General features: G+C 39.3%; 1 protein-coding gene across 1 annotated transcript; it reads right to left on the reverse strand.

Moving 5' to 3' along the window:
- Positions 1 to 306: 306 nt before the first annotated feature.
- REF6 (relative of early flowering 6) lies at positions 307 to 14,626 on the reverse strand. The gene is given in 8 exon segments (XM_089148138.1): positions 307 to 2,130; positions 3,571 to 4,419; positions 5,188 to 5,879; positions 9,300 to 9,450; positions 11,055 to 11,122; positions 11,277 to 11,355; positions 13,426 to 13,519; positions 13,521 to 14,626. Coding segments are annotated over 8 exon segments (3,984 nt in total). The 5' UTR covers positions 14,274 to 14,626; the 3' UTR covers positions 307 to 832.
- Positions 14,627 to 14,851: the final 225 nt, after the last annotated feature.

A 14,851-nucleotide genomic window follows, 5' to 3' on the forward strand; every position in this document is an offset into this window, starting at 1 on the left:
TGGCCTGGTGGTATAGTACTTGTGAGTCTCTGAATGTCTCTGGCATACTGATAAAGTGGGGAATGTCTGGTGGTCTTTTATAGCGTTTTACCTGCGGTGTTTCTCCTTCTTCTTCTGTTTTTTTTCTGCTGATTACTTGTTCAATGTTCACCTCCACTGTGTTCCCCAGAGCTTTTTATATGTGTACTTTATAGGAGGAAAAGAAGAAAAGTAATGGATTTAAGAACATAAAAGTTTCTTGGCATTTATTCTTGGTTGGAATGTCTCCATGATTGATTTACAGATTCGGTTGTTTTATGTTTTGAACAGTGAATGTTTACTTGGACAGATAGGGGGGGATCCTTATTTCTGCCTAAAGATAATGTTTGTGAATTGAAAGCACAAGGGCTTGCATAGCGAGACAGTTTTTCTCAGATCCCATTGCAGTCTTTCTCAATCAGCTGGGTGACTATTTGTGGAATTCACAACTTTAAAGTTGAAGGATAAAAAAAAATGTGTTCACACCAAAACTCCGAAGGATTTTGATAATGACGGGGGAAATTTTTGTTTTCAGGTATGACTTATGAGGTTGATAGAGACGATCCCAAATAACGTGTTTCTCATTGGGGGAAAAATAGGTGACGTTTCTGTCATAAAAATCCAACAAATTGCTTTGGTCAAGTAAAATGAGGGGGTCCAATGAAGACCCACAACTCGGATTAAAAACAACCAATCGAGATAAATTACAGAGTAATCCCTAAACCTAGCTGCCCTAACCTTGACCATAATTTCCAATTTCTGCCAATGGAACAAAAGTTTTATTTTTACAGCAGTTGAGCAATTCTCTTCCCCACTATCCCTTTCCCTTCTTGGCCGAGTGACCTGTCTTTCGCTTGTGACGGCTGAAATCCGATACGAACCGGAATGTCTGGCCACAACCTGCCTCACGACATACATAAGGCCTATCACCTGTGTGCACCCTGATGTGCTCTGTCCGTGCCCATGCCCACTTGAACGTCATCTTACACCCTTTCCATGGGCACTTCAATGGCCGATCATCCATGTGGACGCGCCTGTGCTGCACCAGGTACTTGTGGGAGAAGAATTTCTTCCCACAGCCTTTGATAGAACAGATATTGCGCTTGTGCAAAGACAGCTCCTGCTTTGAGTTGAAACCCATGGTGCAACCATCCATATCACACTGGTATTCTGCTTCTTCATCTCTTGTCGCAACATCATTATTGCAGGCTAGAGCTTTCTTTACTTTGCTCCTCTTAACTTGCTTCTCAGCAACTGGTTTGACCTTGATTTCTAGGGGCCTTGAAGGTCTCTTTCTGAGACGTGTGCTTGGTCCACCTTCGGCTTCATCTTTTGCATATGAATTGCAACTTTCGATCTTCTTTCCGACATCATTTTTACGTCGTGACCTCTCATATTTCAATAGTCCACTTCTGAGGACCCGGCCATGCTGCTCTCGGGTAGAAATACTGTCAGATGTATCATCTGAAGCCTTAATGGGACTTTCAGTTGGGTGAGACTTGAGTTTTTTTATTGCCCCTTTGGCAAACATCTTTGTTCTCTTCCGCCCAGATTTCCTAGGGGCAGGGGTCTCAACTCCTGGTGAGGAATCCCTTCTGGGAAAATCCGGTTGCTCATCCACATTTCTATCAAAATCCCTCTCAACTTTCTCTACTGTTGTTGCTTTTGCATGGAAAATTCGTAAACTCTCTTGCTCTTCATCATCTCTCTGAGCTAAATACGGGTGAACCTGATTTGACATCCATACCTTCCCACACCATTTTCCTGCTACAACTATTTTCTTCTGCTTCCGAGGCCTCTTCCCTGAGAACTTGGTTTTCACGGGAGAATTATGCAAGGAGTTCTGCCCAAATGCCTTGTATATAACTGAATTATAGGGCATCTGCTTGCTATAGAGAGGAGAACGGCTGAGATTGGCACTGTAATAGAGATTGACTCCCAGCTTGACAGCCCAGTCCCTGTTACCAGGTATGGCTTCTTCATCATCCAGAGCAGCCTGTATTCTCAGTAGATCCTCTTCGGCAGCTTCCCTGAATGGAATATGCCTCCACTCATAATCAATTTTCAGCTCTTCTGTCAATGATTTTGCTTCTGATTCTGCTTTTGGATAGTCTGCCAGTAATACCAGAAATCATTGATCACTTCCTTACTGGAGGGAATATAAAAAAGAATGCACCAAAAAATAAACTATAAGCTGCAACATGGAGACCAATATTCAAACTTTTTGGCTGAAACTTTAACATGGAAGCAGGAGATCTTAGAACCTACTTGTCCACAAAATTTTAGCCTAATCAGATCTCTCTTGGTTACCACCAAACCAGAGAACCTTCTGTCTCAACTTCAGTAAAGAGAAAACAAATAATAACCATTTTAATGCACTTTGTAGGTTCTAATGTTTGAATCTTCAGAATTTAAGCTACAAATCTCTCTTTCATAGCTTAACAACCAGTGGGAGGGTGAGATGAATAAAATTCTGCAAATTCTTACCCAATACTCCCAAAACATCCAGATAGGGATGAGAAAGTTACACTGTCAGCAATTCTTATTAACTGATCGATGATGTTCTTCAATGTCATGGCAAAGAAAGAGAAAGGAGTAACCCCCCCCCCCCCCAAAACCTTCCCATAAACAAAGGGAACTCAACCATAGCAACCTTCTGTAGGTGTTTATCGTTATGGGATGAGGAGTTACATGAGCATTTAGGAATCATACACATGCAAATAATTGGGCCTGGGTGAAAAGTGAACCAGGGATAAGGGATATATAGTGGATTCATGTAAGAGAGTGAAGGTGGATGTAAGCTTAGAGAGGGAGCTGAACTGAACTGGGGAAGAGAACAGATGAGGCAAGTGTGGGAATATAAAGAACAAAATCAGAGGGATACAGGGAAAGAGATATGGAAGTGGGAACAATGAGCAATCGAGTTGGCAGGGAATATTGGTCATTAAAATATTTAAAATAAAGAAAACTAGATCCCCAAAAAAATTAATATTTTGTTGAAAATGCTTAACATCTATGAATCATTGACACAAACTAACAATGTTGAAATACCATAGAAATACTGCCATACCAACTGAAATAATGTTTTCATACTACACAATATGCAAAGTAAAGTCATCATCTTACATGCAACAAGGTGACAAATCCTACCTAAACCCAAGGAAGGAAACTAGTCATCAGTTCATTTCCAGACTAATCTGACTCATCCATGACTTAATATAATGTTTTGAAAATTTATAGAAAGTTCGGCAGAAAAGGGACCAAAAATGGGGGGAAACCAGGGAAACAAACTCATAATTGGTGGACAATATGGCTTAAATAATGAACCAAATTTGACACATGGCTAACATGAGGAGGAATATAACCTGGTGGTTAGACAACCAACTCATTTATTCACATGTAGTAACCTACAGACTGTGTGGTAATATCTCCCCCACTGCTAGCATAGGAAATACTTTTCCAAGGTAAAAAAGATAAGAGAAGGAAAGAAGGCTTCATAAGAGCAAATAACCATAAAAGAGAGATGTACTCGGGGAAAATATCCTAACTCACCTGGGTGTAACAGAACCAACATATGAACTCCTCCGATAGCATCAAGTTGCTTTTCCACCTCCACAGCATGTTCAAGACAAAATATATGCACTCTAGAAGAATCACCATCAGATCCATGTATGACAGCCATGTTGTTCTCGTATGGTATCTCAGCATTGGCAACCTTTCTTGATTCAGAAAATTGAGCAACTGGAGAACAATTTCCAGTAACAAGGGAGGAAAAAGGTAAAGCGTGAAATGAGGGACCACCTTCTGACTTCTCTACCTTAATATCACTACGATGGACTTCAGAAGATCTGGTTACCAACCTACCAGATTTCACCATTGAATCTCCACATTTACCATCTAAACTTCTTGATTCCATGGGAAACAAATTCTCTGGATCACTTAAACCTGATGAATGAAAAGGTTGTCTGATTCTGTCCTGGAAATTGGTATTTGAGGGGCCAGGCATACTACTATCACATGCACCTACCCGGACAGCAAGTTCACCCCCAACACTGTGTCTTAATGAACGGTAAGAAAGACTACCAGTTAAGTTGTCACACAATCTACTTTCAAAAGGCAAACTTTCATGCTCGGGTCTACTCTGTTCTTTATTACTTTTTAACAGATGGTGATTTGAGCTATCTTCATCATCACATCCAGACATTTCAGGTTCTCCTTGTTCTTCATCAGAGTCTGATGAATTACCATAAGCAGATGCCAATAGATCAAGAGAGGAAAAGCCTTTAGGAGCTTCAGTATCAGAAACCACTTCAACCCTTCTATCTTCCACCTGAACTTGATATTCACCAGACTGGACTGGGACATCAACCAAACCATCCTGAATACTCTTCTCCATCCGTCCTGGTTAAAAATAATTAAAACATCAACTGATATCTGCAAAAGGGAACAGGAAAAACAAAAACACACACGAAAAAAATAGAGAGGGGGAGTTTGATTGGGGTTGCAAGATGACAAAAGATATCGTCACTCATGTAAAAGCTATAACTTGGCTACTTGGAAAAAGTATGTAAGCCTGAAAAAGCACACAGCACCCAACTTGTCTTTAAACAGATTCCATGGATTCAAATAGTGAAAATTGACATGGAGAATGTGGTAAGTAATATGCACATTATAAAGTGAAGGGAGTGCACAAAAGTTTTATATAAACCAACCTGCAAATTTTATGCATAGAACAGGCATGCTAAATTGCTAATGGCTTCTACGCTGTAAAGCTTCAACAAAATACTTGGAAAACTATGAATCTGAGATAGACTAGTCTCCATGATCCATGTGAAAGAGATAGACTAGTTTCCAAGATCCATGTGAAAGACTTTCCCACAACCTTTTAAACATTAAGGAGTTTCATGTGAAGTAGCTTAAAAGTCTAACTATATAAATATCCAGACAATGAAAAGAATGATCAATGCATAACAAATCACAAAGTCAACCAGGTGGTTCAATAATCCATCCATATTGAAAACAAACAGATGGGAGAGTTGATAACTATTTAACAGAAAATCATGCAAGTTCAGCAGTTAACAGTTCTATTACTTGAACAACAAAATAAATGAAATTCATTATCAGAAGAAATGTTAACATGAAAACCGAGTACAAGAGGATTTCAGTTACCTGAAAATGAATCCACCTCAGATGCTTTTACATTTGAGTTAGGGACAGTACATCTCTCACTTATTCCTCCTGAACCAACAATCCAATCATTAAAGAAGCTGCAATCGGCTGCCATAAGGTATCTAGCAGCTGCTTCTTTGGGTTGAATAATAGCTACACATGAAAAGCTCAATATCCCACACGTGACACAAGAAAACAAACCCTGATCCAACAATCCATCACCCTTAAAGGTACTTTTTTCAATGTCAGCATTCTGCACTTTTGAAGTGTGAGGGTACATATCAGCACTTTCATATGATGAGGGAAGGCAATTCTGGTCGCATAATGAGGCAGATTTTTCCTTCACCGAACAAAAACCACTTAAATGCCTCACTCGTTGCCTCCTATCTATCCTAACGTCATTGGAAGGTAATGTTTTAGACGCTTCCAGCGCTTCCTCAGGACTGCTTAAACCAAGTGATAATCTGGGTCTCATTTTGGATCCAACGTGTAAATTTGAACAAACAGAGATGTCTGAAGAATTGTGTGGAATGAGTACACATGAAGATCCCTTTTCAAGAAGAACAGTAAGAAGTTCATTATTTTCAATCACATTCCGAACAAATTGCTCTTTGACCAATGTTTCTCCTTCACCCCTGTTCTTATCCTTTAGTCTCGAGCTGCGAGGTCCAGTAACAACCCCCATAGACACTCTGCAGAGAGAAGACACAATCATGTGTAGTAGATAAAGGCAAAGAAACATGCATAGTAGACAAAAGACAACAGAGTCATTAATTCAACTAGACGTGTAATACCAGTCACATTCAAATTTTAGATGCCCTTATCTGGGTTTTTCCTAATGAAGTGGAAATGTTTTCAAATTGTACTCAAATGTTAGATTTTTTTTTTCTTTCCTTTTTTTCCTAAATCAAATAATCACTAAAAATTTGGGTGGGGGAGGTAGGCATTTACTCTTCTTGGGACCTTGGCATGGGCCCCAAACATTATGAAGAGAAGACAACCAAGTCTAGACTATAGACACTCTTCAGCAAGCAGCACCAATTTTACATTCTTCTCTTTCCTCACCATTATAACCAGTCCTGGTCTTACCCTGCTCCACTCAACCCCCCCCCCAAAAAAAAAAAAAAGAAAGAAGGAGAAGCATCCCCTTTATTCTTTTCCACCTCAAAGTCACACAGTACTCTTTTCTTCTTGATACAGTTTGCAGTAACATACAGGGTTAATTATGGCTGCTGCTTCGTATTTACATTTAATATTTTATTCATATTCATGTAAGTGTGGAGTTTCACTTGAACTCCATTCCAGTTGTTGAGCTTGAATAGGTTTAGCTTCTGTTACAAGTTAGCCTGTCATCCAACTGTTCAACTGTTCTGAAGATTTGAATGAAATTATACAACAGTTCATTTGACACTTTGTTCTCTCCTCTCCTCTCCTTCCTCTCCTTTGTTAACTCAGTTCTTATTACTCCTCCATATTTTCTTGTTCCTTTTATTCCTCTCGCCTTATCTATGTTTTTAACTTCTGCTTCCGTCTTTCCTCCAACATATAAAGGGTTTGATTGATCTTTTAACTCAACCCTCTGGGTTTGAAATTTTTATAATCCCATTGCCTACGTGGGGAATCTACTTTGCGTCTTGCCTCCTATAGCTTCCTCTCCAGTGTGAACCAGGCCTCACACTATTTCCAAAATCTGCAACTGCAACCATTCCTGAATTCAGAATTTCCAGGATATATTACCTGATTTTTAACATAAATAAAGAAGTTGACATACAGGATGATGTTCCAAAGAAAATTAAAGTGAAATGGAGACAAGTGTCCTGAATGCTGAGCGACCAGTGTATTCCATTTAAGCTTAAAAGAAAGCTCTATGGTACAGCTGTACCACTGGCCATATCATATGGAGCAGAGCATTGGGCAATTAAGAAGTGTCATATTTAGAAGCTATGTGTAGCAAACACAGATGTGTGGAAAGATTAGGAAGGATAATATAAGGAATGATTGCATTAGAGCTCACTTGGGATGTTACCAATCAATGGAAAGTCGGAGACTCGGAGTGATATGATTCCAATTGAAGGAGCTATAAGCTCAGCACAGGCCAAAAGCGGCCATAGGAGAAATCATGAGGAAGGACATGCAACAGTTTAGGTCTTCTACCAAGTATGACATCCGATGGGGCCAATTGGAGGAAATGATCCGTGTAGCTGGACCCAGTTAGTTGAGACTCTCCTGAATTGCTGAGTTTTGCCACCTTCCTCTTACTTTAATCTTTCATTTCTCTTGTATTTTCTAAGTTTCCTTTTTCCTTTTTCATTTCTTCTTATCTCATCTCACATCACTCTTTTCCCACCTCTTCATTCCCTTTCCCTTCCCCACCACCCCCAGGGGGCCCCACAATAAACCACAGTTTCCCGATTTTGTTTTGGATCAGTGTGGCTAACTCCATTATATTGGATTAAGGATAAGTCTTTTGTTGTTATTCCTCATCAGGAAGTACTTGGAACTAAGAAGGTAGGGGAACCCAAATCTTATCCTTTAAGTTTCAAGTTATTTGGCCGCAACTTGTGGTTGCAGAGTTGAACTGTTGAGATTAACTCTACTGCTAGCAATGGTGGAATCATGACAAAGATGAAGACATTCAGCCACCTTAATTTTCTAAAGCACAACCTCAGAAACTATGCAAACCACCCCCCTCCCACCCTGTTTTTAGAACTTCCAACATTTGTTCATTTTGTCATCAGAATCTAAATTACTGTTTAGTCCCTGGTCCTGTTCATTTCATTGCTAATAGTCATAAACTTCCAGAAAGTGATGAAATTGCCACTAAAGACATTATTCTGAGTTTCTCTGATTCTGGTAAGGCCCATAGCTAGCCAAATTTAGGGTGTTGAAACCTGCTCTTGCATCAGTTCCCTTGGTTCTCGTAGTATGCTTCCTTCTCATACTCCTTTCTTTTATTCTTCATCCACTACTTTCCAGCCCAAAGGCTGCTTCCTTATTGGGGTAGGCTCTGGTTTGACAATGTCAAACCAAAAGTGCTAATATACTGATGCTGGCATTTTTAAGATTGTCATTTCTATAGTAGCATAAGTTATGTCAATAGCACACATTTATGCTTCAGTTCGAGAGAGGGGAAAAAATAAAAAAGATGCAATACAGAGTGATGCGCCTCAGGCCAGAGTAGATGGGCTCTGAGTTTGCCTTCTGGCTTAATAATGCTGACTGAGTAATGTAGTACTGTATTTGAATGATCAAAACAGTAGCCAAATAGGACCTTTCACAGGGAATCAACTTCAGATTTGATAGACTTAAGATAGATAAAATTCAGATATAATGAAAGGCTGAAAACCGAAGTGGTAGAACAAGGATATTGGTTTAAGAACAAGGACTAACTAGGTTGTCAAAACAGCAGTATGCTATAAAGAAGAATGGATGGAACAATATAAGAGAATTAAGAGAACAATAAGGACAACAAAGTAATATGTAACACCCGAGCTTCTCACCGCAAGGTGGATCGATTGGATCGAACACCAATCTACCTTGATCAAACACAAGGGTTCTCCAAGAGGAGGAATGCTAGCAAGCAATTTGATTTCAATTCATAAGTTGTTTTTTCACCTCTTACATAAGTCTCTTTATATAGCATTCTAAAGAGACATAAACACTAATAGTAACATCCAACCACTAGCTAACACCACCTACCTATTAATAACTCAACTACACAACACCACTAGTCAAAACAATAATGGAAACATCCACCTACTACACCCCACTACTAGCTCCTTTTATTGACTTTTCAAAGCTAGACTTGGGCTTAGTTCAAAATATGTGGGTTGGTCTTCTCCCACTAAAGTAATCCAAGCCCATGAAACCATGGGCTCATTTTAACCCACTACAATAGTCCTTGCCCATGCAAGCCATAGGTTGTTTTGGATCATATCTTTAGGCTTTGATGGGCTTTTCTCTTCCTTGTATATGCTGCCAATTCTGCATCACTGAACCAAAACCTGACAAGGTAGCACAAGTATAATAATTTGGAAGACTACCAAATAGAAGAATCAGAAGAAATTTCATTACTATGACTATACTGGTTCCCAAATGGTACGAGAAGCAACCTTGAACATAATGTTGAAGCCAAAGCATAAAGCAACTGAAAATGAGAGACCATGGGAGGATAATTGACTGACGCCCTACGAACCGCTGCTTCCTTTGCAACCCACAACCATGCAGGAGTTGCAATATTTGCTGCCTCTCCACAATTAAATCCTACATAGCAAAGTCAATGGAAAAGAAAACAAGAATCTCAAATCACACACACTAGGCAAGTCCCCAGGGGGAAAAACACAATTTTAAGTGACAACTACACAAAAACAAAAACAAAAAAAAGAAAGAAGAAGAAAAGGATGACAGAAATGAAAGGCATAATGATGCAATTGCAATGTTTTTTCTGTCATGCTTCCACCTCCCATGGTTGACTGAATGACCCGTTAAAGGGCAAGCGTAAATAGGAATCTCATTTTGAAGTTGCCATCAAGTAAGTAATAAATTGGAAAAATGGAAAGGATAAGACAATGAATAATTTATAAGAACTATCAAGACCTTTGAAAGCTTTCTCCTCCCAAAACTTGAACCCTAATACCTAATCCCATCAGTCACCTGTGAATCAAACTCTTCCCATCAAAAGCCCATTTCACATTTGTCAGAATTCAAGCATACTATTCCATCTCTCCCTTACAATGAAACCTACACCCATCTAAATTCCTCATTGAATTAGAAGACGAAGCTAGTTAGTTTTTAAGCTCCAATCTCTCATTATTTGTTGAGGTAGCAGAAGCCAGCAAACAAAACAATTCCACAAAAGAATTCACTAACAGAATATGGGTACATGGGCCTTGTTAATTTTTTCAAAACCATATAACCAACCTTCTTGTGCAAGATGAGGAACACAAGAAAATCATTAATAGTACCATTCCTGACCCTAATTTCAACCAGATAACTGTTTCCTTATTTCTCAAATCATGCCCTTCCCTTAAACTCAACATTGCATCTGCATTTGAGTAATGGAGGAGAGAGAAGGCGAGGTCAAACTGTAATTTGGTAGAATTTTTACTGGTATAAAAGAGTTCTTCAAAAATGAGATTCACTTATAGTCAGAAGCAGCACACATGAGTTAATAGCATAATAGAATGGCCAATGAAGTTTTTATTTAGACAAAGAAGGTGAAGGTCGAGAACCTCCTAAGGTTTTTAATGAGGGGCAGATTTGGGTTAATAGAAGCATTTACATCGTTTGCAGTGTACTGAAGAGCAAGGTGCGACTTAAAATAAGTACTCTTTGGCAAATAAAATTATCTTCAATATTTTTTCTTTTTTCTTTTTTGGCTCACAAAAATGTTTTTGGTTGCAGTTTGCCCAAGTTTGGTATCATCTATTGACCTTCTTCCCATTTAAAAAGGTCCAAAACACACAAAAAAATATCATAACAGATCATCTTCCACATGTTTTAACACGAAACTCAGTCATATATAACAGCTTTTTAACTGTTTCCTTACCAAGGACCCTTGTCTCTCTCACACATCCAAAAGAGAGCCTAAGAATCAAATAGCCTGGTTTTCAATACAAGGCAAGCAATTCTTCTGTGAAGCAAGCACAAGAAGTCGAATATGCAGCAAAGTTTGCACAAGGAGCATTAAAATGGGAGTCCATTAGTTTCACAGCTCTCAAATTAAAATAGAAGTACCGACAAACCCAGAAAAATGTCTTCTTCCTTCTAGTGAAATAAAAAGATAGATGGTTATCTAGCCCATATAAACTCAGATCCTACTCTTTTGTAAAATCTAAAAATGTAAATCCAAATAAATGACATCTTACCATGGCTAAACCCTGAATGATAGGCTCTTGGGAAAGTGACAACAAACTCCCCGGCATTTTGCACCAATCTGACTCAAAAATAAATAAATAAATTCAGAATACAACAAATTACACCATCCTCAAAAAGAAAAAAGAAAAAAAAAAAAAAACAAAAACAAAATCCTCATTAACAATTACAAACATTTGGAAGCCGGAGAGGCAGTGAAAAGGAATTGAAATCACCTGCAGCATGGAATTCCGGCATTAAGAAGTACTTCAGGTGACATCACGGTGGTCTTCTCACCAAGAATTGCGAAAGTCACTGCAGAAATATCAAAGCAACCAAATATTAGCTATTTTATTCAGAAAAACTCAAAACCTTTTTCCTCATCATTTATATCAACAGCTACAACCAACTTGCGACTCATAATTGATCACATGTAAAAGCCGAGTCGCTTGCAAAGTTTCTTCTAGCTAGATCCAAGGCATCCGATGGGAATTCTCTTTACCCTCTTCCCCCCCCCCGGCACTATCTATGAAACCCGCATTCCCAAATCTACCCCTCTCTCGGCTTTCATCTCCAACGGTTCCTGGATTCCTCTCCCCCACCAAAGTCTCACACAAGTTTGGAACTCCCTCCCCCCCCCCATTCTTCCCTCCCCCCATGACACCCTTGTTTGGCTCCCTTCCACCACTAATATCCTTCACCACATCTTCTGCTTGAAACCTATTTCGCTCCCCTTCCCCTTCCCCCTTTGGCCGCCCCTAGTTTGGTTCAAAGGCCACATCCCCCGTCACTCCCTCACCCTTTGAAGAGTACCCAAAACTAGCATGAAAGGAAATAATTCAGCAATAAAATAGTCATTTCACATAAAGAGAAATTTCAGGGTTCAAGGAGAAACTTGAGAACTCGAGAACCAAGTCCAAAATAACATTATGGTTGGGTACTCTACTTTGGTTTGTAATCTAAACATAATTCTGAAATTTTGGATAGCGTACAGTTGCAATAGGAAAGGAAAAACTAGAACACAAGATCAGTTACAGAAGCATGTGAATTTGAGTAACAGAGTACTAGAAAACAGAATCAGAGCTTCAAAACAGAAGGATAACTAATGACTCAAATCAGAACAGCATTGAGAATTTGATAAGAAAATGGCTAGCATGCAAATGTCAGAGATTTCAGACTTCATACAGATTCTGAATCTTACTTTGGTAGAGTTAGATCAAAAGATAGAAAGAAAGTTGAGCTTGGATTCTGCAAAAATTGAACTCAAGGACATCCAGCCAAAAGGATTGGCAACCAACTTAATTCAACAGAAGAAAACTACAGAGTCTGTTGAGAAACAGCAAGCTTAAATCGTCAAAAACATTCCTCCAGTACAAATATTTACTGGAAAATGGCTCCTCCTCTTCTTATCAGTGACAGACACATACAGATGTTAGACGGTCTCCATGGACTTGATAATAAACAAAAAACAAGACATAGATACTATTCCAGAACTTCAGTGCCTTCCTAGGACAGGTAGGGACCAAAAAAGACATAATGATGAAATAATCAATCCTAGCAATACACACTCTTTATTGTTTAATTAATGGGACAGAGAACTGGAAATATAACTCAACAAAATTATAACATTTACAGTTCAAATCGCCCATAGCTCCAAAGGATATTGATCAAAATTGGAAAGCCAGGGGGAGGGGATTTAGATGGAAGTCAACAAACCCTCATGCTGTCGGTTTTACACTGTAAAAAATCAATATTGTCCATCCCTCTAAAATGCCAATTTTGGATGTTCCCATGGAATAGGAACAACCCATTGAAATTCTGCAACTCATCCATTTCACCCAAGATCCCCCACCTTTTTTAGAACAAAAACATTATATTGTCAACTAAATATTTTCGGCTTTCAGACCAATGTCGGTATTGAAGATCCTCTCTCCCTCAATTTTGCTGGAGCCCTAAGAAAAAGGTGGTCCAGTTTTTCTCAGATTACTTCCTACTCCATACCTTTAGATAGTAAGCAAACAATTTTACTCCAGTGAGCTTATCTGACTTATCATCCGCAAGAACATCCATTGCACATCTCCAACCACCTACTTGTAGTTCATCTCATAATAAGTCTTAAAGTTCTAACTTATAGCATTTGATTATTTATTCTTAAGCTCTGCGAAGCCATATTGATCAGGTAATTGGCCTTCTAAAACAATAAAAAAAAAAAAAAAAAAAAAAAAAACTATAAACTGCAATATAACAAGATTGTAATGACATATAAAACAAAGCAGATGAGATTCAAAAACATTGACAAACACGCAAAATCCAATAACAGGACCTAGAAGCATAATGGATGAACAGGGGAAGCTCTGTTTCTTGATAGTCTGGATATAAACTCACCCAGAGGATTAACTTCTCCCCCATAGCCGTGCACTCTAATGACTTCCTCGAACGCAACTGCAGCATCCCTGGGAACGCCATACCACGTCTTTCCCGGCTCCTGTGTGTAAATAGTTCAAACTGTGCAAATCATGGTCCTCTACATGCCAAGCAAACCAGCTAAACATCATCGCTATATACACCATTGGGGAAGTGACCCCCGGTATTTCTTCCTTCATAAACCTCAACAATGAACCCTTTGCCCTGGAAACTCCTCTCATATTCCACGCAGACTCTCCAACAGTAGCAGTTTCCCCTGCTTCACGCCACCTCTTCCCACTAATCGGCACAAAGGCCGACCCAGGCATATCATTTGCATACTCAACTGAGAAGGGTTTATCGACAGTAGCCTTCCAGAAAAGGGTTTCAATTTCCAGAGCCGATAACCCCTTTTTCCCATATTTCTTCAAATGGGTCTTCTCAAAATGTTTCGCTTTGGCTTCAAATTGCTGGAGAGTATAAGTTTCCCCACTCTGCCATACGGGTCTCTGAACAGGCCTCGGTTTCCGCGGGCAGAAGCCGATCTGTTGCTGTCGAGTGGTGAATGTGGGTTGGGGTTTAGAGTTAGGGTTAGGGTTTCGAGCAGCAAGTGAACGGTTAAGGTTAGCAATAAAAGTTTTCTTGGGTGGTGGTGGTAGAGGAGGAACGATCTTACAGATGCCGTATTTGGATGCTTCCTTCTCGATCTTAAGAATGTAAGCGATGGGGTCCTGAAATTCTGCCAAAGTTGGGTGGTACACCGGTGCCAGAGGTAGGGTTTTGAGCCATGAAAAGACCTCTAGAGGTGGCTCTGCCCCTACTGCTGCCATGAAAATGGAATGAGAAGGTGGAGACTCTCATTTACCGTCACAGACGAACATTATAGGAAATATGAGAAAAAAGGGCAACGAGAAAACAATAATTATAAGAGGATTAGATAAACTTTTCACTCCCCTTTCCTCTTTGAGTTGTTCTTCCGCTCTGCCCTGTTTCGCCCTTTGAGCAGAGGAGAGAAACGCTGAGAAAAAGACTGGCCAAATGTAACACTGAGTTGGGTCTCACTCCACCAGTAATAAATGACACTGTGTCTGAATTAAATTTCTGAAATCCTTCATTCCACTTTGTTAATCTTTTTCTTTTTCTTATATTTTGGTAACAATACCTATTATTACTTTCTTTTTAATTTTTTGTAGTTTCAATGCAGATCTTCGATCTTATATGGTCTGGTGATGGTGAGTTGATAGCTCTTTAACGTTTTAGTTATCTTTTTTGCTGTTCATATAATTACAGAAATCGATGCAGATAAAATAATAGAATCTGCAGGAGCATGAAAGGTTCCATTCGGTGGATGATTTCAAGCTGGTAAACTTGTATGGGATAGGTGGCGGGTGCATTTTGGATTTCTTGT

The sequence above is a fragment of the Hakea prostrata genome, chromosome 3, assembly GCF_041222555.1.
Source record: "Hakea prostrata isolate BN-2017 chromosome 3, UWA_Hpros_2, whole genome shotgun sequence".
Classification (NCBI taxonomy): Eukaryota; Viridiplantae; Streptophyta; class Magnoliopsida; order Proteales; family Proteaceae; genus Hakea; species Hakea prostrata.